A 23,653-nucleotide genomic window follows, 5' to 3' on the forward strand; every position below is an offset into this window, starting at 1 on the left:
ATCTATATATATATATTTTAAATAGGCCATGCCTGAAATGTTTCAGCTTTTTTGGCAGGCTCAAGGCACTGTTTTTTTTTAACTGTTTCAAACTGAAGAATACTGTTTCCAAACAGAACGCTGAGGAACTTCCACGGAAGGTCAGCAAGCCTCCCAGCAGGCTCCAGCCGCGGGGGAAGGCAGCGCAGCGCACACCGTGCTGCAGGAGCAGCGTGCCTCGCAGCAAGGGCTGAGGGAGCTCGGCTTGGAGAAGCCTCACCGAGGAGCTCATCGGCATCCACAGCTACCTGAAGGGAGGGTGTGAGGAGAAGAGGACGGAGCCAGGCTCTTTTCAGCGGTACCCTGGACACAGCAAGGGGCAGCGGGCACGAAGCGACACAGGAGGCGGCAGGAACCAGGACACACTTCCTGACCGCGCGGTGACAGCGCGCTGGCACAGGGTGCCCCGAGAGGCTGCGGAGCCGCCTTCCTCGCAGACCCCACAAAGCCACGTGGGCACGGCCCTGAGCCACCTGCTCTGGGTGGCCCTGGCTGGGCAGGGAGTGGAACAGACGGACCCAGAGCTTCCTTCCTGCACCTCTTCCCACCAGCAATCCTGTTTTAGCCACCGAAATACATCCCACTATTTTTGAAAGTGCAAATCTGCGTTTCAGTTCCTCTTGAGACAGTCTCCACCCTAAGGCAAAGCAAGAGGAAAAAAACACAACCTCAAAGGCTTTCTGAATTGCCTCCCCCACATTCAAACCCGCAGCAGCTATAAATGTTCGCGCAGTAATTAGCATCTCTACTGGGGGCTAAATAAGGCAAGCACTGCTTACTGAGACAGAAAAAGACCACGAGTCTCCTTCTGCCCACCAGACAGACAGGTACAGATTTAAAAATAAGGCTGGAACACTTTGGAAAGGTTTGTCTTTCAGATATCCACGCAATGCACAACACACCCGTCCAAATAACCACGTTAAGACCCCGCAGTCTGAAGCGTTATGGACTAAAACATGGAATTCACCTGAATACATTTTGCACAGTTTAAAGTACATTCCTATTCTTTCTATACAATTCCAGGAATGGTCCGACAGTTCAATTTCTCAAACACCAAAAACACCCCATTTTCCCTCAGATAATCCCAAAGCTACACTCCTTGATTTTCTCGCAGCACAGCACCCAGGAACCGCCACGCTGTCAGTAACCAAGTGCAGGCAATCCCCACAGAGCGCGTTCCTCTGGGTGAAACGGCCAAAGGATTTCTCCTGAGTTACCTTTAGCAAATGGCCAAAGGATTTCTCCTAAGTTACCTTTAGCAAACGGCCAAAGGATTTCTCCTAAGTTACCTTTAGCAGGTGACCAGAGAAGCCGAGATTTCCCCCACGTGCGCCCGCCCTGTCCTCCCCGCTCCCCACGCCTGCCTCGGGTGCCCAGCAGAAGCTGCCTCCTCAGGCCTTCGCACCGCCAGGATCCTGCTACCACGACTGCTTCAGGAAACCGAAGCATGCACGCAGACGCTCCGCAATCTCCCTTTCAAAAAGCTCCTTAAAATCCATCTCTTCATCAATCATCATTTCAGCCCCTCTCCATTCTCTGCCTATGTGACCTGACTTACTGCTGGTACGTGCTGCTTATGCGGGCGCCTTTCAGTACTTGAAGGGAACTTACAAGATGGAGATTGGCTTTTTACGTAGGTGGATGGTGATGGGACAAGGGGAATGATTTTAAAACTAAAAGAGGGGAGATTTCAATCAGATACGAGGAGGAAATTCTTTACTCTGAGAGCGGTGAGCCCTGGCACTGCCCAGAGCTGTGGTGCCCCATCCCCACAGGTGCCTGATGCCACGGCTGGGCCCCAGGCAGCCTGAGCTGGGGGAGGGGCAGCCAGCCCATGGCAGGGGTTGGCACTGGGTGGGCTTTAAGGCCCCTTCCTACCCAAACCATTCTGTGATTCTGAGAAGTTCCAGATGCCCCAGTCCTTCAATCAGGTACTGTGAATCACACGGTCCTACCCGTAGGCTAGGAGGCTGCTCTCATGTATGTTCTTTTAAGTCTGCAATACATTCTTGAGAATATAACAAAAATACCTGCTCCAACACGTTTTTTCACATTTAATCTTCACATCATTGTTTTCCACAATTATTTTCAGTAGGCTCTCTCCATGGTATTGACACATTACCCCATATTACTGTATCTCATAAGCTGACGTTCACAGTCACTTCACAAGGAAAAAGGTCCTCAATTACATTTTAGATCAGAAGTCATTGGATGCCCTAATGTGCTTCTCACTAAATTGTTCCTGGACAGCATCAGACACAAAAATGCAACCAATACATTGCACACAATCTTCATTCATCGCATTTCAATTCAATTTCACTAATAAGGAAGGACTGAATTTGGGATGGCTGAAAGTTCAGCTCAGCACCAGCAAAAATAACTCACTGCGCTATCAACACCTTCCTCTCAGCAGCAGTCTCCCGGTATTGTTTTGGCAGCAACTCACCACCCCCCTAAGATAACACAGAGCCTGGCTCTACTCTAACAGCTTGCAGCATTCAAGCTGCCTCCAGGACCTTTTGGACTGTTAAGATGATGCGACATCAAACAAGAAGTGTTTTCAAACCACTTCATTCCTCAGAAAGCCTTAAACAGCACTACCATGCGTGCTTCCAACAGCAGCTCTGCCATTCAGCAGTGGCTGCAAAGCACACCAAGTGGTGCTTACCTCCGGGCATCCATTTCGAAGTCCAAAAGAACATCAAGGAAACTTCTTCAAATGATTCCCCATGATATTTTAGCCCTTAAGAGAAAGCCCAGGAACACCTTGCCTCTGCTGCCAATTCTTTTGCTTCCCAAAGACTATACAGAGGGATATCTCTGACTTTCCTGAAGGGTCACACTACTTCAGGTCATTCCTCAAGCACCACCACTGAACCGGAGGAAAGCAGAACCTCCAGGCCCCACAGCTCCCAAGTGCCCGGGTACTCACATCGACAACTTCCCACACTGGAAAGTTATAACGAAAAATGACATTTTAAAAACCATGCTAGAAGGCAGATATCCAACAACTCTCACACCTTTCTGCCAGCCGACAGCTAACAGTCTACACTTATGAAAATCCAGTGAGTTCAAAGTAGAAATGTTTGGCTGTTTGTGTTGTGCTGTCCTTCCAAAATACAGAGTAGCAGACTGAGAGGTTTATCTTCTCTACATCTTAACAGACAGCTAAGTACAGTAAAATGGTGATTATTTAGCACATCTTTAAAGCACCAATTTCCCTCTCAATTAATTCCCCATTCCTTGGATTAATTATCTACTCAAATTTTCTTGATGCGCCCACTGCAAGAAGCTGAATGCATTTCCTGTAAATTAAATTGCCTTCAGAGATAATGACATTCCTAGAAGAACTTTGACTACGCCAAGAAACAATCCATTCTATTGAATGGGCCTGGATGGGCAGAAAGGAGGAAAGTGAAAACCACTGTCTCCAGAGACTTGTGGAAGCCTGGAGTTCGAACCTGAACAATAAGCTGCTTTCACTTACCCTCGGAGTGACCCTAACATAACAACAAGTAGCAGTTCTTCATTAGCCCAAATAAGAATGAAGTGCCATGCAGACAAAAAAAATCCAGAGATAATCACTACTAGCGGCAACTTCAGCCACTGTGAGCTTGTACCCAGGAGTCTTAAGGTCTGCCAAGCTGCACATGGTCCAGACACACAGTTCTGTCACGATCAGGGACAAAGCTCCTACAAATTTCTGTAACACTTGATTGGGAACTTATCAGAGAAGTGGCAAGCAGAGCATCAGCAGAGATGTCAAATAACTCCTGCTCTGTGTCAGACCAGAATATGACACTTCACAACTGCATGCTGCAGCACGCAGGAGCAGGAAGAGAAAGCACAGGCCTTTGTCCTCCCTGAGTCTGGAAGAGATTCGAACAGTTTGTTTCTCCTTGGAATCTCTGTCCTACTGTGAGGGCTGGTCCGAGAGGGGCAGCGATCCCAACTCCCAGGAACATAGCATGGAAGTGGTCCAACCTCAGCTCCTGTCAAAAACCCAAACCAGCAGTCGTATTGAAAGCACATCAAGTGGAATAGCAGCCACTGGTTTTACTGGAAGGTGAATGGCACCAGAGGTGCTTCTCCTTTCCTGCGCAGAGCAAGGTGCCTGCAGCTCCTCAGCAGCCGGAGCCGCTCCGGCCCCATGGCACAGAGGTGACAGCGTCTCGCTGCCGACTGCGCGGTGCACCAGCAGCCCGGTTCCCTTACCTGATTTCTTACCACATTTCTTCCAGGTCGGTTTATTACCGTTGAGTGCCAGAGCCTTGCGTTCTGAGGTCACGTTCCTGAAACATTACTACTGCACCCTGCACAGACTTGGATTTCACAGGATGCCAGGGCTGAGGCACGGCACGCTTCCCAGCCAATTCTAACAGAACTCGCATTGAAGCAGTGTTTAACATCTGCCCTCCTCTTTTATCCTACCGGCATGAACCAGCGTTGCTTCTGCATCACGCTGGAGGCACGAGGGGACAAGGAGGCCTTCCCACAGCACAAGATGACTTCAGCAGTCAGAACACAAGGAAAGAAGAGGTTCTCATTACTCAAAGCTCTTTCATTTGAGCACAACAAAGGGGAACTTTCAGAACAAAGCGCGTCTGAAATCAAGTATCTGCTAAAAGCTCACACATTTCAAGCCCGCCTACCTTACAAACGAGGTGTAAGCGGAAACAGACAAATCAGGCAACAGAATGAAGGCAGGGTTACCAGCTATGCACTGCTCTTACAAAATACTTAAGCAAAGCATGAGACCATTGATAACACGCACTTTGACTGAACAATAAGCTCCAGAACAACGAAGTTTTTTTTCCCAAAACCTTTAGCATATATATCTACTGGGGAGAAAGGAAAAGTTTTAAAAAAACAAAAGCCATATATACGGGATCGCATTCCAAGTTTTTATAGCACAGCTCCTGAAAAGTGTACTTGGTAACACTATCCATGTTCTAGTTTAGAAATAGACACGGGTACACTAATAGATTCTTGATCTACACGAAAACATACCCAAGTGGAACAACGCTGCTGGGAAGGAAGCTCTCACACACCCCTCCAGCTGGAACTTCAGCAGCTGGGGCTCTGCTCTGATGCTGGACAAAACCAAGCCAAGCTGTGCTTCAATAATTGATGAAGCTCCCACCCTAGCTAAGGCAGTCAGTCAGATGTACAAGATTATAAACACACCAACATGCAGTATTTCTAACTCACCTGCTCAAACGAAGAAGCTTTTTTCAAAAGAAAGCATAGTGTCAATACAAGAAGATCAGGTAACAGAATTTTAGATTTTCTTCTGCCTCACACCCTCCTTCAGATTAGAGCAGCTATTCCTGAACCGACCCAGGGACACGGGTCGGGCAGGCCGGCACCGCTCCTGCGCTCAGCCCCAGAGCAGAAACCCTCCAGAAGAAGCCAGCCAGCAGCAGCACCTCCCGCAGAGCAACACCTGGTCAGAGGTGGCCGACACCGCATCCTGCTCCGAGGATACAGAGACTGAGAACAGGGAAAAGCAAGTTCTGCAGCACCTGTACAGCACACCAGAAGAGAAATTCACTTGCTTACTAGTGATGGAAAGATGTGACGGAGACTACAGGCTCTGGCTAAGAACTTATGAAGTCAACATCAGCCTAGGCGGTAATTAATTTCTGGGATAAACCCAATATGGGACTATCATACAATTTATTTTAAGTATGTTATCAATCCTGCAGATATAAAATATTCAAAAATGTTTCATGGAAGTTTCTCTGCTCTCCACAACTATCTAAAGATGGAGCCGCATAGCTCTGCTGCTACCACTGGCTTCAGAAATAACTGGATTTTAATTAAACCCAGAAGACGAATGAAAAATTGATGCTACACCAGCACAAGTTTCTGCTTAATTATTTTTTTCCCCCCTAATAAAGGTGACACACTGATGCCACTTCTACAGCCACGAATAAAACAACTCCATTCCTGCTACTACCATTCCACAGGATGCCCCGGCTGCAGGCAGGGCCAACACCCGGACAGCAGCATCCCTCGCTGCTAGCTGGCAGCCCACAGGGGCACACAGGGACAGGAGAGGAGAAGCAGCTCCAGGTCACCAAGCCACAACCCCTGCAGGTGACCTGCATCTTATTTAGGGAAAGATTCATTCAAATTTTATAAACCTTGTGAGTACATTAACTAAAAAGAATGTTAATACCGAAAGGGAAATTAATGACAACCTGAATTTGAAACACTTTATAGACACTGACTCACAAACCATCACTGTACTGTAAGGATTCATAAGAGCAGGTTGCATTCTGGGACACGTCAATTAAAATTAAGAATGAAATAGCTCTGTGCAACGGTGCTGAATGGCATTTTCTTTCAAGAGACCACAAGTTCAAACAGAGATTTCAGCCCTGCAATCAGATTATTCTTAACTCCTTCATTTCCAATGTAAGTGACCGGCTGGCACCAGGCGCTTCTCAACCAGCCCCGGAGGCGGATGGCAGAGCCCGAACCCCGCAGACTGAGCTGTGCCAGGCAGGCCGTGCAGCTCCGAGCGATCCCGAGAGCAGAACTGAGTCTACAATCGCAGGTACAGTAATAAAAACAAGAAAAATCAAGAAGCGCATGTAACACTCTGCTGTTACAACCAGTCAAACCAAGCAGAAGCCTGACGAATTTGTTATCAACGTTTGCCATACTGAGATTATTTTGTCCCATGAAGAAGGCAGCCTTCGCACCTCCCGCCCAACCACGCTCACAGCAAAGCTCAGCACGCGGCCGCGCTCAGTCCTGGTGAAACCAGAAGGGCACGCTCAGTTCTGCGTTCCTCCTGCTGCTGCAGTGAACACAACCCCACACAACTGCAGAACAGCATTCCCACTGAGCACACCATGCATGAAGTGCCTGAGCCGCCCTGCTGCTTTTCCACAGCACAACGTGGAGTTTTAAGGAAGAATATAAGTACCTCTTCCTACCTTGTTAGCTAACTATGAGTACAGCCTTCGGTACCCACACCAAATATTTAAAAATGCACATAGATTCGTTTCAGTAGCACATCTCCAATGTTAATTTTAAAAGACATTTTAAAAAAGCATTTATCTATATATTAATATTCAGAGGAAAACAAATTCCCTCTGTCCCTTTAAAAAAAAAGCAGGGATGTCAACAAACAGAACAGAACACTCCAGGGAGTTTTAAATACAGGAAGGAGGGGAATAAAGTGCATGGGCGAAGAACCCAACAGTCTTCATAAATATTTTTGTGACTCCACTTGCCAAAACAGTATCCACATGACACCCCTCCGCCAAGTTTCTTTGAAAACAAGAAAATGCAAAGAGCAACAGCTCATGAAGCACACCCACACATCTGCAGTGCACTTACACAGGCACACAAATCGCTCCAGCTGCCGCAGACACGACTCTTCCCTCAGCACCCTGTACATGGCAGACACGGATCCCACCGGCGGGTCCCCTCGTGGGAAGGCTCCAGAACCCCCCCCCACGTGGCACAGGGTTTGCCACACCTCGCACTGGAAGCAGCACAGGGGGAAAATCACATTCTGGGCACTGAAAACTTTGTGTGAGCGTTATTAAGCTGAGATTGTAATGTGCCAGCGTAGTGAAATAAAGTAAAATAAAATAAAGGGATCCTATGTAATGGAAGCAGAACGATGATTTTGACCGGAGAGCCAAAGCCACGCAGCAGAAAAGCTCAGGTTAGAATGATGTCACACCGGATTTAAAGCACCTTGCAGCCAGGTGTTCCAGCTCTACCAAACAGGTTACTGTGCTCTTTGCATCTGTTGTCATTGCCATGGAAATAATTAGGAGGCATTATTTTCAGAGTAGCGCTTAGATACTTTGAAATCCAATCTGCTAGAAAGGGTGCAAACATTCCCAACAATCAAACCAAATAACACCCTCCCTCTCTCTCCCTACACTTTCATAAAACCGACGGAAAATACTTCTTACAGATTAAAATACAGAAGCTGCAGCTGCCAATGCAAAGGTCTTTCTGTCACTATTACACAACTAACAAATCAGTGCTTCTCTGCACCTACTGCTGCGGACAAAAGCAAAGAACGTAGTGTCACCTCCTGTTTGCTTCTAGTTACTGAATGTTATTCAAAGAAGCCCTTTTTCTCATCGCCTACATCTAAAATGAGTGATGGCTGCCGTTTTTGATGTAATAAGGAACGTCTCTTCCCTCCAGAAATATTCTGTAAGAAGAACATTGTACCTCAGAAGCACAGCATTACGCTTTCAAATTGCCGAAGGTGCGCATTACTGTGCAGCCCTGGTATTGCTGCGCTGCTAGCTGGTGGCACGACTGCTGCTGATGGCTGAAAGGCTGAATGGGAAAAAGAAGAGAAATGGAAGTGATAAGATCACGTCATAAAATACAAGACAAACGTGCTGCTGTGACCAAGATTCATTCTAACCTCAGGTAACGCAACATCATGTCACGCGTGACAGAAAGAGAAAGAATGACCCAGATAAGATGAAACTGCTAAGGACAAATATGAAATGTTCCTCATCAGGCATACATATGTTTACATATATTTGCTTATATTTACATACGCTAATGTGCGCAATTCAGTTTTTAAGAAGTCTTGTCAATATATCACAGTCCACTCCTTCAGCCAAAGAGCAGAATTAGGAGCCAGGGAGCACAGCCTCCTTGTTAAAACCACGACAAAAAGAATCGAGATGGGGATTGCAGCCCCAGGTTCTGATACTGCGCTATTGCTAGGGCACAATCACCTTGCAGAAGTGAATTAATGCCATAACTAGAAGACCTCAGAAAGATCCCATATATTTTATTAAATACCTAGCTACTTAGCTGCCAGCTGAGAAAGCAAGGACGAGTTTTCTGCATAACAGACTCACTGAAATTTCATCCAGAAAGATCCATGTACTTAACCCCCACACCTCAGCCAGCGTTACTCAGAACCCGCTCCCAACATCCGTGCTCACTGCCTCCCTTTCTCCAGAGCAAAACACAACTCCACTTTTTCTCCTACTTCCCTCTACTCCACTTCTCTGGCTGGGCACCATTCCTCCTATAACAGCAGGCAAACCGAGTGACTGCTTTCAACAAGCTCACCATGGCAACCCAAGCTTCGTGCACACATAAACCAAGGCATTGTTAGTATATCTCAAATGTTTAAGTTTGGGGAATATTTCAAGTACTGCCATGATGCTGTCCCAATGAAGTGGGAAGGCTAAAGACTTGCTGCTCGGGAGCAGGGCATTCAGCTCCCGCTTTAGGCGATGCTTTCCTCTGCTTCCTTTCTTTACCCAAATGAGAACACCAACATGGAAACACCTCACCCATGACGTCTAAAGACCTCTTCCGTGAGCATTCAAGAATCACACAGAATCAGAGAGTCACCCATAAGGATCGCTGGGCCAGCTCCTGGCTCCGCACAGGACCACTCGAAAACCAGTCAGAGCATTGTCCAAACGCGGGCAGCCTGGTGCCAGCACCCCCTGACAGCCTGCTCCAGGCCCGACCACCCTCTGGGAACAAGCCCTTCCTAGCACCAACCTGACGCTCCCAGCACAGCTCCACGCCGTGCCCTCGGGTCCTGTCGCTGTCACTGGAGAACATGATATGAAGACAATCTCTCCTCCGGTACTGATACATGGCTGTACTTATAAGGTCTAGTAGCAATAAAAGGAAAAAGCAACTAGGCAGTGAAGAATTTCTATTGCAGCACACCAGATAATTTCAAGATATTACCAACACAACAGAAAACAACCAAGGCATGGCAAGGCTCAGGCGGTACTTAGGGGAAGTAATGAAACCACGCAGCTTTTGAGCTACAAGCACAGAAATAACCATTCCCTCCTAATTAAAGGCAACTCTTAATAATATTAGTTACTCTTAAAAAAACCCAGAAAGTCTGCCAGCAATCCAGCAGTTCAAAGGGACATCTCACAGCCAAATGCTGTGAAAGCAGTGAGAGCTAAATTCTACAGCCATAAGCAGTATTGATATGTAATTTATGAATAAAAACTACCACTTCCAAAGCCACTCTTCACTTCCATAGCATTTAGCATTTAAGCTGAAATCTTTCACAACCCAGAAAACGAGTAACCACTGCCTCGTTAGGGCATCATGACAATCATCTCCAAGGAGCTGCACTCTTAAGCTGGAGAAAACCATATCTAGGATCCATCAGAGACTTGAAATGGCAAAGACATCACCAAAACAGCCCAGCTGGGCAACGCTGGTGTCCCAGAACACACTGCCACTATTTTCCAGATAAGCCAGCAGTGATGCCAGTAACAGAAAACATCTGCTGGATTGAATTTAAATGACAACACATTCCTCTTAATTTAAACTACATGAACAATAAATAGGAGGATTAGCCTGGTCAACACTGCTTCCATTAGGAAGAAGGTTTAAGAAAGACAAACACTAGCACAAGTTCTCCCAGGTACCCACTAACACCAGTGGGACTTGATGCAGAGCCAGAGCAGTTGCTCTACAGAATTCACTCCGACAGAGAACAGCGGTCCAAGCCACTATTTCTGCCTGAAGAATCAGGGTCTGCTTGGCTGGTGACTAACAAAGGTTCAGGGAGTGCTGATACAAACCTACTGCCCCCTGCATAATCTGTTTTACAAATAAGTCATTTTGTCCATTCAAAGGCATGTTTTCCATTGTTGTAATGCAGTACCATATGAAATCAATATATAGTCTTATATGCTGGTTTTCTTATCAAACCTACTTTCAATAGCCTGTATTAAACTCCTTAATCAAACAGCTCCATCTCATTTAAGCTTGGAAAGCTCCAGTCCTTGCACAGCTTTCTGGTACAAACACCACTACACTTTGTCAGATGCGCCGCAAAACAAACCAGCTCAGGTCTGCACGGTGCCGTGCCTGGAAGCCAAAAGGGCCTTTATTCCCTTAACACTGAATTTCCCTAAGAACCATTTAATCAAAGAGAAATGCAAATGGTTTCAGATGCAAAACTTGCTAAAATAATTTGAAAGAGTTTACAATTCAAACAGCAGAACAATCCCGGCCATCCATGGAACTGTTTACATCTCAGGGCTCCACCATCCACAGACAGACTGTACCGCACATCTATCAGCTCCTGAATGAGCGACAAGTCTGGAAGTTGGAAAATCTCCGGAATGTTCAGCGTGATCCTGATCACTGTTACACTACGTGCATTCAAAGCAATGCTGCTTAAATCAAATTGTATTGCTGTAGCCACAGCTCTGCAAGCAAATACGTTCTCTACGGTACAAAAATAAGCCCTCACGTTGTGGTTCCATTTCAGGCTTTCAGGAACATCTCCTTCTCTGAACAATAGTGCGGCTGTGGAAGTTTTACTAAAAATAAAAGTTCAGAGCTGTGCCAAGTGATTTAGCTTGCAGAGGCAGAAATTCCCAAGCTCAAATACTCCCCACGTCTATTCAGAAGAGTTTTCACTTTATTTTTGAATGCCAGAGCGGAGACTGTGATGCGAAGGATAGATGCGTGGGATTAGCCAAAAGGGAAAACTCAGGCATTTCAATTTCCTCCTGTGAGCAGGTGTGGGCTTGACTCATCAAAGGGGCAGAGAACACCACTGGAAGTAATGAATTTTCACATTACTGCAGTCTACAGGGAGCACCGAGTCCATGGAAACATCACCCTTAGTAAGACAGAAGAGATCATGCCTGCCCATTTGTAGATACAAAAGATTATGATTGCCCAGAGAAAGCAAAACTTTAGCTCCTACGTGCTCGTAAAGCTTCTCCCAGGTACAGTTACATTTGCTCACTGCTCAGGCATGCAGACAAACGAATAAAAGAAAAACAAAGCAGGGCCGCAACCTAATGAAATACGTGAGACACAAAAGACGCTGTGAGATTCAGAACTATCTAAGCTTGAGTTTCAGTTTTCCTTTAACTGATAATTCAAAACACCCTGTCTAACCTCAGGATTTAACTCTGAGGACTCCATTCACTCTTAAACTGCTCCTCTCACCCTTTATTCCACGGCTGGGACACAATGGAGGAATCAGCAGTTCCCTACATCCTTAAAAGGCAAAACAAAACCCAAGAAAACCTACGAACAAAATTCTATGTTCCATTTTTCACTAGAAATAAAACCTTTCAACGTAAACGAACCACCTCCTCCTCCTACCAGCTGAACTCCGGTACTACTAAAGGCACCGCAATGCCCATTCCCTTCTCTGACCTGCTGTGGCAGGAACCAGCCTGTGTGCTGCTGCCACAACCAGCCGGCCCAGCGGCCCCGATGCACTCCGACATCACTCCATGACGAGGAAGCGCTCCGTGGCAGAGCCAGACCCCTAGAGAAGCGCCTGGCACCGTGCATGTCAGAAGCGCCCCATGCAGGCAGTTTCCAACACTTAACACCATCATTTTTTCCCCATTTCATCTATAATAACAGATATTCCTATGTTACGAATGCCATTTTGTGTGTGTACCTTTTTTGTTTTTAAGCTTTTATTTTTAGCAGCTGCAGTACAACAGAAACAAAACTTGCAGTCAGCCCAGCGCAGCCCCTCACCCTGCAGCCTTTGGGACAGCGGGTTCTGGGACGGCCCAGGAGGCAGCACCGAGCGCTCCGCTGTTACAGGCTGTGTTCACACACGTACACCAACCGGGCATGATAAACCCTCCTGTCCCAACAGCTCACGTCAGCGCTTCTAGAAGAAAGCAGTTCTAGTAACGGCATTTACTGATCCGTGCTAAAAGTTAAGTTCCCATCTCAGTTTTTCTGGTGGGATTTGCCAGTATTCTCCAGCTGACTGAAGAGTGACGGTGCTATCGTAAGCCACGCCTCTGAGAACACGTCTTCCACAGGATTTCCATGGCTGACACAGACCCCATCAGGTAAGTTGCTAATGCACTGCTCCATTTTTCAACCTGCCAGCTCCAAGATTCCACACTCGCTCACATCAGCAGCATCCTCCAGCAGAACGCTCCAGGGACAAGGTGCTGGGGAAGGACAGCTGACTAGGCTCAGCACATGAATTAGTCATGTTTGCAAAGCGTTTTCTGAAGCAGAAATAACAGAATTGAACTGTTTCTGCCAAAAGTCACTAGGTGACTCCTTTCCCCTTCACAAGTTCATAGCCCCAAGGCAAGCCAGCATTTCAAGTCTCAGGACCAGATCAAAGCCAAACGTTGTACAGTACTCCAAGCATATTTTAGCAGTCACAGAGTCCAAGAAAATTCCAAATTCCATGAACTCTGTACTGATAAAGAATTTCAAGCGTGCATGTACTAAAGACAAACTTCAGCAGCCTCCATCCACAGTCAGCTCACCAGCAGCAGAGGGAAGAGCCAAGGCAGAGCACAGCACACGCCAGCCCTCCCACCACGGCCACAAGAACCCGCTGTCCATGTGCGTTTGCTCCACCAGTCTTCCAAGGTGCAATGCTGCTCTGGCGGCCCAGATCTTCAGGAAGCGTTAGCAGTTCTCAGCAGAAGACCAGAGGAGAGCTGGAAGTCACACCCAGTCCTTTTTAATTACAGTTCAACAATAGGCTCAGGTTTAAGAGGTGAGGAGTCTTAAAGGCACTGGGTCTTCAGCTGGCGTGACGGAAATCCCTTCAGCCTTGTGTATATGGATCGTGCAGGATTGCCATTCGCCTTAACTATTTATCCATTTGGCTTAATTTTACCTAATTGTGATCGTTAAAGTTAAAAAATTACTTTCTAAAGGCTCTGTAACTACACAATAAATTTCTCTGACAACACAGTTTAGAACCGCTGCCTTTCATTAAGCAAACCATTCTCTAATACACTGTTGCAGCATCAACTCAACCAGTTATGCTGCAGAAAGGCCTCAGAATAAATCACGAGCCCATCCTCCACCAGAAAACATAAAGTAACACTTCTCTGTCTCACCCTCAGCTGTGAAAGCAGCATGAAAATTAAAACCACGGGCATTTTTTTTGTTGTTTTGATGTAGAAGAAGAATTTACAAATTAACTGCAACGCATGACCTAAAGTGATTAACAGTAATCTTCCACTCACTCGAGCATCTCCTCCCATCCAAACAGAAAGCCCAGAAGACGAGAACACAGCTCCACGCACAGCGCAGAAAGCATTAAACACACTGTTAGCACCCTACTCCCTACTTCACTTTTTTCTTCTATTAAGAGAGGAAAAAAACACCTACCCAAGGTGCCATCCATCCAGGTACACCAAATGAGCAGCTCGCAGTGCCCCCCACGCACCTCAGGGCCGGCAGCAGGAGCAGGCCCCGCAGCGCTCAGGGCCCTCTGCCCCAAAGGGCGCAGGGACACGGGATGCAAACTGCACGCACCGCGCCCAACCGAGCCAGGCCCCCAGTGGGCAGGGCGGCCGCCACCACCACGGCCACGACACAGCGAGCACACAAGGAGCCGGCTGAATGGGCTGCTTTCCCCCCCGAAGAGAAACCCATATCCCATTTGCATCAAGAAACAATTCAGCCTTCTGCTGCCGGGAAGGACAACTGGCGTGCAGCATGTTTCAAGCAAACCAAAGCACCTCCAACAACTCCAGTGCAGTAAACTTAAATTCATGGACGTACTAGCAGTGTGTCGTACATTTCTCTCCCAAAGCGTGCTATTTTAAGCGAAAAAACTGAAGAAGAAAAAGGGTATTTCAAGAAGCCTGTAGCAGCCGCCCCCTGCTGCCACCTGTGCTCACGGGGCAGCCCAGTGCGGGCAGGCAGGTGTGGAGGTCACCGCGGCGGGTACCCGCGCACACCGGAGCCTGCTGGCCTTTCTATCTACCTGCCTCTGCTTCACTCTGCAATGCCCAACGACATCCCAAGGCAAAGAACGACAACTGAAATCTCCTGCTAAGCTGTAAGTTCATTATTAGCACAGCAGCAAAGAGGACTTTCTGTTTAAGATAACGTTTAGAGTAAGAAATGGAAGTCCTGTCCCTGGTATATACAGCAAAAGAATCAAAGAGAAAGTGGCACGCCGTCTGGGAAAAGCAAACACTTAGCGCAAGCACAACAGCCAAGCTTTCCTTTTTCAAAAGCGCTATTTCTAGCCGCTCTACGTCAAAGAGTTCCCCAGATTTACCGAGCAGAACAAGAAGGTCAAAGAAAACAACAGTTGGCTTTTTCGAGCGTGTCACCAACGAGCGCAACAGAGACAGCAGCAAAACCTCTCCCGAACGCTCAGCTGGAAAAAGCAGCCCGAGGCGTCCCCCAGCCCCCCGCAGGACGCGAGTCCCGCACGAACCTGTTCGAGTTCCGCAGGCATGGATGCGCGGCGCCGGCTGCACCGCCCCTCGCAGAGACGCGCCCCGCTCCCCGCGACCCCTCGGAGCGCGCCGCCTCCCGCTCCGGCAGCCTCCGCAGCCTCGTGCCCTCGCGAAGCTCGCTCCTCTCGCGACCCGAGCGGCTGCCTCCCTCCGGCCGGAGCCCATCCGGGCCGAAGAGCCCCGGGGAGAAGCGCCGCCGCCGCCGCCCCGAGGGGAGGGAACCCCGCTCACATGGCTCCGCTCCCGCCGCCCGGGCCCTGGGGGCGGGATCGACGGGCGGCCGGGGCCGGGCCACGCCCGGCGGCTGCGAGCGCCCGGCCGGGGGGCGCGGGGCGGGGCCGGCCCCCAGCCGAGCCGCATTCCCCCCCCCCGGCCCGGCCCGCCCCGCAGCCGGGGACCTCCCCTACTGCGTGCGCGAGACAAAGGGGGAAGGCGAGCGGCGTCTGCACGGGGCGAGCTCCCGCTCGGAGCACAGCGCGCACCGCCTGGGCTCACAGCGCAGCGCCGCTTCCACGAGAGGGATGTCTGGAGAGAAAAGAAAGGAAAGTCCCTGGCTTGTTTACTTTTCGAACCTCACTTGGAGATTAACGCCATTCTTAACGCATCGGCAGCACAGAAAGGTCACCTGCAGTCACAGCTTCCTCCCTTTCGGATCTCGCACAGAAAGCGAGGCTGACAGCTCCAAGTACAGCTGGCCTCGTTTTAAAAAGCATTCACCTGCACGCAAACCTGCCCCACGTTCATTAAAAGACCGTCTCGCCGAATTACGCGTTAGCGTAACGAATGCCAGATGTGCTGCACCTTCCTTCCCCCCGCGCTGTTCCGCAGCCAACGCGGGGCTCCCCGCCCCGTGCTGCCGCTGGGCTGCCTGCGCCCGGCCCCGAGCCCGCAGATAGGGGAGAGCCTTCCCGAGCGCCCGCTCCTGGGACGGAACCCTTCTTTCGGCCTTTTCTGAGAAACCCCATGAAGGAGATGTACCGATAACTATATAGAGACGTCGAAAGGCGTAAGAACGAGACGGGGGGGGGGGGGGCACAAAGCAACCTGAGCCAGCCGTGCAGGCTCTCCCGCCGCGGATACCAACCCAGCGCGGCCCGAAGCCGGCCCCGCAGCGGGGATGGGTCGCGGCAGCCCAGCAGGAGCCGGCCCGTGCCGATGGACAGCGCTGCTTGCCCTGCCCCGCCCACCGGGAGGGGCTGGTTTTCCTCTCTCTCATACCGCGCTCCAGCAGCAAACCAAAGCAATAAATAAATCCAAGCCTATAACAGCTGGCGGCTGAACAAGGGTAATTAGGGACTGAAAGCTACTGGAATCGAATTTGAGACCGTCCCTGGAAAACGGGGATGCTCAGAGCCAAAAGAACGAAAGGAAGGAGCAGCACAATGGAGTTTTCTGTAATTCCCAGAATAGGCACCTTAGCACAAAAGGGTCTTTTCAGCCATCCTAGCTTCGGGTTCCCTGAGAATTCTAAAACGTGCTTCCAGTGTCAGTTAATTAACGTGTCAATTAATAGAAGTCTCACCAGATAAACATGAAAAAAGTGGCATTTAACACGGGCAGGAATGTGTCAGACCCATTTAATCCTCATTTCAGCTTTCCTGCTGCAGCCCATGTCAGAGTTCCAGCTGAATGCTGGAGCCAAGGTTTGCATTTTAGGGGGAGAGGACAGCAGAACTGCACAACTGAACCCAACCCCGAGCTGAATTTGTTTCAATGTGATAACGGTTGACAAAAGCAATGGCAGATGATCTATGAGGTTTAGCTGAAGTAAAGTATTTGCTGTAGTGGACACAAAAATCAACTGAGTCTACCTAAAAACAAATAATTTAGAAGCAACTGGTAGCAGCCCTTAATGAAGTACTTAAAAGTCAAAGCAAAGCAAAAGGAATGCATTCTGTCCGAGTGCCCTGTAGTTGTACAGCTCTCCCCCTCCTCCTCGCCCAGCTATTCTTCCGTTAACTAACAGAGCTCAACTTCTGTTGAGGCCACACTGGCACAGAAAAGCACCATTCAATTTAGGCATGTACGTGGACATGTGCCAGACCTTTTTACACTGTCAAAGGAAAAAACATTACAAAGTCCATATCCATAGGGCGCTGCGGCAGCCACTCTCGAATGCAGAACAGTGAAACTGAAAACCTTCCTGGATGGACTTGCCAATTCTCTCTTACATTGCAAACCCACCGGTATCTCTGCAAGCCCTGCAAGATCAGCACTGCTGAATGGTGAAGTCCCACCTTCTAGATTCAAGAATGATAACTTCCACTCAAACATACAGCAGATGCTGGGAGGTGTTCTGGTTATAAGGTGCATTTTGAAAATATTCTCACTCAAAACTGAAGACTTTATTTTTTACGTATGTACTTTAAGCGAAGCACATTTCAAGTCCCCTAATTTCTTGCAATATTTTGGAGCTCAAATGCTTCTGAATGCTGGGATTTGGCAATAGTGAAGTAAAGTAACTAATTACCTAAATAAGAGTTATGGATTAGATCCCTAAGGTGATACTGCATTTCCAAATTCTGGCAACAAACATGCCATCCATTTGTATCAAACTGCTGACTACATCCTTAAGTTACCCCTTCCCTCCCACCTCCCCCCCTCCCCCTTTTTTTTTTAAACTGAACTTTAATTTCCTAATTTGTCACATTTTTTCTACCTCCAAAAGTAGCGTGAGAATTGTCTCTTCCCTCTCTGAGAAATTAAAAACACACAGGTTGGAAGAGCTTTACTTCTCTGGGAGATGGACAGGGACAGTATCTGGGCCAAGTTCTCTTTTTTATTTTCTCCCATTACCCTTAAAAAAAAGTAAATCAGTAGTGCTGCACTACAGATTGATCTGCTCTCAGAGGCAGTAAAACCAAAATGGTTTACAGCTCTGCCTGCAAACATAACATATGGCCCCAGTGATATGTAACCTCCATAAACCCAACCGAGCGAGAAGTCACACGATGAATCAAGAATTCCAGCTACCCATGTTGGCAAAGCACCCACTGCAACTCAGTATCACACAGCTTGCGTTCACATGGGTGCCCTCCACGCCAAGGTTATATTTATTGCTGCTCTAGGAATTCCATGCCACAAATAAACAAGGTAAGTGAGAGTACGAAGGAACAGGACACACCATGATGTGTCACTGGGCCACACTGATTATTTTAATGTGGGCAGATGAAAACAAGAAATTATACCTCTAATGTACATTTTGGAATCTCTTGCTGTTATCAATTCCATCATTTTTAAATGCTGGAAAAATTACACTAATCCCTTCAAAGCATCCGTACTTGGTCCAAAATCGTTGCATGACTCTAATAAGACAAATCCACCGTGACACTTGTAACATTTTCACCAATGTAGTTCTGAGAATCCTTTTTCTTTCATGTTGCAAGGTTAGAAACAGAGATGATGCCAGATAGCCTTCAGCAGGCAGCAGGCTGTGTGCAGATGGAGGATGCTCCCACGTGCCATCCTGCTTTAGGAACCCGGTGCTACAGAGGAAGTCTAAGGCATTATAGAGCTGAAGACCAACGACAAAGAAGCAACAGCCACATTCTGTAAAGGGCAACAGTAGGTGCTTCAGTAAGTTCAAAGCATTGTCACTCGTAAACAAACAGCTTCCATCTTGCTACATCTAATATCAGTCAACTCCATTTCATCCAAGTTGTCATATGACAGGATGAGAACAAGGACGGTCTGGTGACAGCACTGCTTATATTAGAAGTAAAGGACAAAGGAAGCTACACGTCACTGCATATAGGTCGCAGTCAGATGAATGACCTATGTTTCTGCATAGCAGCTTCACTTCGATAAGAATCAACTACATCTCACAGGATTAAAAATAGAAAAAATAACCTCCAGTTTTAAGAAAAAAATTAAGATGTCATTCCACTATAAATGTAATGCTAACAGCAAGGAAAACAAATCAAATTTCAGATTGAGACTGCAGCCATAATTTCATAGTGTTGTTACTGGAAAGGAAAACAAAGACACTGAAAAGCGTGCCGGAGCCAGGACCAACCATCTTTCATTCCTGAGATTTTTTATTCCTCCCCTCCCTGCCCTCAGATTTTCCAGATGATTTGTGCCGTATTTCAAGCTGAACATTACAATCACTTGCTCAGAAGATGCAAGATCAACGTGCGGCATTCTCTCGTTCAGAGGGGAAAAGATCTGGTGTCTCATTAATGTACAGGACTGATAGATGTCTATACAATCAGCTCATTTTTATGATTCTTTTCAAACTAATTACTGTCTTCCTCAAACCCAAACCTGAACATGTTTGGTTTTTTTTCCTGAAGAGAGAAGTAAGATCTTTGTGTACAACATTTTATCTCAGGAAGATTCTTGTATTTGAAATGCTTGCGTATATAGAATAAGACTACAAAAAGAAAAAAGAGCCAATCAATCTGGTTTCGAAACAAGACTGGAGTTCTTTTCAGTCTTTTAACTGTAGGATTCTAAAAACGCTCCTCCACCAGCAGCTCAAGGCAGGCTTCAGTGCCTACAATGAGCTCAGGCAGTAACCTATAGCACTGCCAGTCACCACAACTATGGCTAAAAAATAACCTCTTCAGCTAGTAATTTGGTAGCTTAGAAACAGGAAGCAGCTTTCATTTATATATATATACACACACACACACCTCAAGCATAAACTCTGACATTCATTTAGATGAAGGCTATAATTACAGCTGGCACCCAGCCTCGTGCTGCCCGTGGCCATCTCCGGCCATTCTGCTCTCAGTCACACCGATAACTTCAGCAAGTGACTCCACGGCCACGACAAAGAAAGCAAGAGCCTCACGGAGCCATTAACGGGATGGCCTGAAGTAGTGAAAGGCTCAGCCATCAGCAGCAGCATTGCAATCCAACTGCCATTCTTTTTCAGCATAAATTCTCAAGAGTGTATAGACGCCCAAGACAGCAGAAATGGAACTGAAGAAAACCTGTGCTTTTAAAAGCCTTTGGGTCCAAAGCTCAGGGGAGGAGGCAATCACCACTTGGCTCGCACATTACTCTTACGGTTCGCGCTCCTGCTGCGACATGGGGATCTGCCAGGGAATGGCTCCCGGGTGCCGGCTGCCCTCGGTGTGCTGCATGGCGGGGACAGGGCACGCGCACATCGCAGCCCAGGGGTCTCGGCAAAGAATTGAGAGGGAGGGCACAAAAAGGTTTGGGAGGATTTGGAATGTGTCCGTCCTGAGCACGCCGGCTGAACCAGTACAGAGCTATGCTTGGGAGCCAACACGTAAAAGAAATACAGGTCTTTAGCAGTCAGTGCAATTAATCACATTTTGCTGAGTGAAGAAATCAATCAGTGGCAGAAAACAAAAAACAAAACAACTTTAAAAGGTAACATTTTTCATGTTAATTACCAAAAGCACATGTGGTAAATGTGACTAAAAAGCTGTTGTTTTTTTTTTTTAAGAAATCCTGTCAAATCTGATAAGACTTATGTTTCAACGTTCACATTTTAAAGGCAATTTAGTAATCACTTGCAAGCTATAGTGACCGACCTTGCAAGTCACACACATCACACAGAACAGGCTCGCGCTGCAAGCTGAATTCGTTTTTAATGTGTTTCTCTTATGTGTAGTTCTAGAGGAAAACACATTTCTATCAGCAAAGAGAAATGAAGCAATGGAAGATTAAGGAAAATTATTATGAAACTGAATTTGTCATTCAAATAAAATAATTTTAAATTAAATCAGGCAATATTCTAAGCCAAAAAAAGTTAACAGTTGCGGCAAATTATTCTCACTTTCACACATCTTGGCAAACAAAATAACATCCTTGCCTTTCAATTGCTTCCAAAACCTCATTCAACAAAAAGATCCCCAAAAACAAAGGAAGTTCAGACTTTCCAAGTCCAATGAAACCACAAAAATATTTCTGAAACGATTAGGGAAAATGCAGTCACTGCTTTTTATAATCCTTACACGAGCCAGCTGCTCTCCTGCTGACAGACATTAGATGGCACTTTGGAATTTAGCAGTTACCATACAAAGTTGTGGAGAAGCGTGAAGCAGGAAGGTGAGGCACTGCTGACAGTGGAGATATTCTGCAAAGGCTTCTGGGGCTGATAGGTGCATTCCCAGCCTGCCCATGTGAAAATATAAAATGGAACGTAATTATGTTTTGGAAAACATATCATTTTGTTGGAAAGAGTAAGATAATTCCTTCTTTACCAGACAGGATCTGTCTCAGTCACTCAGTTCCCTTTCTAAATTTCTAAGTGATTCCTTTGAGATGTGCTTTTCAAACTAGATTTGCTGACATAGTTTTGAACATTCCTCAGATAATGCCTCAGATTTTCAGTGGATTCTGCTGCATGCCAACAGATCTGAGTCTCAAATAACCCTACTAAGTGGGGGTTAGGCGTTCCCTTGTCAAATCCCTTCTGGAAGGAACTTCACAGGTTCTGATGCATACGATCAAATCTTCTTAGCTGTAGCTGAAATTCACGCTGATATCCCCATTTGTTTATGTATCCATGTTTATGCCATCTAAGGCCTTACATGAAGACTGAAGAATAATCATAAGGGAGAAGCTATAATGAAAAACAGAAAAACCAGCAAGCGTAAATTCTGTCAGGAATATCACTCGATTCCATCTTTCAGAGGCTCTCAAACCCTGCACACCACGATGCCTGTTGCACAACCCCTGTTCTTTTTTAGCCTTGTGCTCTCACATTCCTCCTGCAATACTGGAAGCAGGTTCTATGATTTCTCTTGGAATTTGGCTAATCCCAGCAGAAAGGCAAACAGCAGGAGCTCCTCAAGCTCACAGGGCTGCAATAAGCCATGCTGTCACTTTGGAAACTGCATTTGAGGCATCTGCACGTGTCTGTAATTCTCCAGCAGGCTGGCTTAGCAGCACTGCCCTAAGCCAACAGCAGCTCTTTGCCCACGAGTTCCCTGCTCCCAGTTCCCACTGTTGTTGAGCTACCAGCAGAAGATCCTGACTCCCCTGTAAACCTGGAGGTGTTGCTTTCATACAGATGAGATGATGGTCAGAAAAAAGGAGGTAAAAGCTCCAGCCTCCAAAATCAACTTAACAATATCATCCCCGGTAGGATGATATTGTTATCGTGAGGTAGGACCACACCTTGTGCACAGAGAGCATCATGTTCCCCTGAAACAGAGCTGAGTAACAGCTTCTGGCTCCTCGTCCTGCTGGGATGCATCGGGACAGCAATTAGCCCTCAGCTCACACCAAATTCTATTGCAGAACTCCAGACTCATTCTCCCATGGGAATCATGTTCCCGAGTCTCCACTCCCTGCATCCTTTGAATAGCTGCAGATACACAGAATCTGAAACCTGACCCTGGTCATTCCTAGACATTTGCTAAGACTTCCCTTACTGTTCTGAATTTACAAGATCAAGCTCATGGCACAGCTACTGCATGTGCTCCACAGGCAAAAAGACTATGGGAGCTTAATTACAAAGGTAGGGGAGCTGAGAGCAGTGGCACCAGCATGGGGAATGGGCACGGTATGTCCCTGACACCAAGGTCAGTCCTAACCATACTGCACTGCCAGGTCAGAACTTACATTTCAGCGGTCTCAGATGGGTTTACAAAGAATTACAACTATCTCTAGAAAGCCCTTCTCATTTTGCAGTCTCCTCTATACTAGCAGAAGTGCAACATACACATCAGTTAACTACCCATGATTTTTTTCTGGATATTTGGCACTATACTGGGAAATAGCACTGCAGTGCCAGGGAGCTGTCATGAACCTACAGCTTTGTTGACTGTACTCGACCTTACCTGTAAGGCAAATAGTGCATGCCATTCTCCGTGTTGTCAGTCCCTTAATAATTGCCCAAATGTGTTATATAACAAAAGGAAAAAAATGCTCTGCAGCCAAGAAGCACCACAAACCACACAATTAAATAGAACTTTGCACACTAAGCAAGGATGAAACCGCATTCTGTATGAGATAGGGAGAGGGGAAAAAAAGGAAGCTGAGGCTCAGGACAGCTCAGAATCCTTTTTTCTTTTTTCTCTGCACATCTTCAAACATATGCAATACTAACGCACCCATGTTCTTACTGCCAATGTACTGGAAATGGTCTCTAAATTCTAACAGTACACACCACGTCATGTGGAACAGAGGATCTTAAACAAATGTAATGAAACGCAGACAGGAGAGTTATTGTTGCCCAAACTCTAACTTAGAAAGGTTGTGATGGTATTTTCTTAGAAACACAATTTGACCTAATCTTGCATATATATATATACACACACACTTTTAATTCTCATGTGTGAGCTTTCACCTTTTACATGATACTGACCCTCAATTCACAAAAAATCATTTTGGGCAGAAGTCACACGTGCCTCTGATTACCGTAAGAACTGAAGAATATCAGTGCTTAATCAGGGCCACAAAATACC

The 23,653-nt window shown here is 46.9% G+C and overlaps 1 protein-coding gene across 8 annotated transcripts in view; it reads right to left on the reverse strand.

Annotated features, from left to right (window-relative positions):
• ARVCF (armadillo repeat gene deleted in velocardiofacial syndrome) overlaps positions 1 to 23,653 on the reverse strand; it is a 227,007-nt gene that overhangs the window by 116,597 nt on the left and 86,757 nt on the right. The window contains exon 1 of one of the 8 annotated variants that reach the window (XM_021413327.1): positions 16,345 to 16,512. The exons of 5 other annotated variants lie outside the window; for them this stretch is intronic. In XM_021413327.1, coding sequence (XP_021269002.1) covers positions 16,345 to 16,476 — 132 coding nt within the window. In that variant the 5' untranslated portion in view covers positions 16,477 to 16,512. Of the gene's footprint in view, positions 1 to 14,175; positions 14,203 to 15,238; positions 15,538 to 16,344; positions 16,513 to 23,653 lie in introns of those variants that run through there. 2 more of the 8 variants (XM_021413330.1, XM_021413331.1) reach the window with 2 other exon arrangements.

Source organism: Numida meleagris, chromosome 14, assembly GCF_002078875.1.
Source record: "Numida meleagris isolate 19003 breed g44 Domestic line chromosome 14, NumMel1.0, whole genome shotgun sequence".
Lineage (NCBI taxonomy): Eukaryota > Metazoa > Chordata > Aves > Galliformes > Numididae > Numida > Numida meleagris.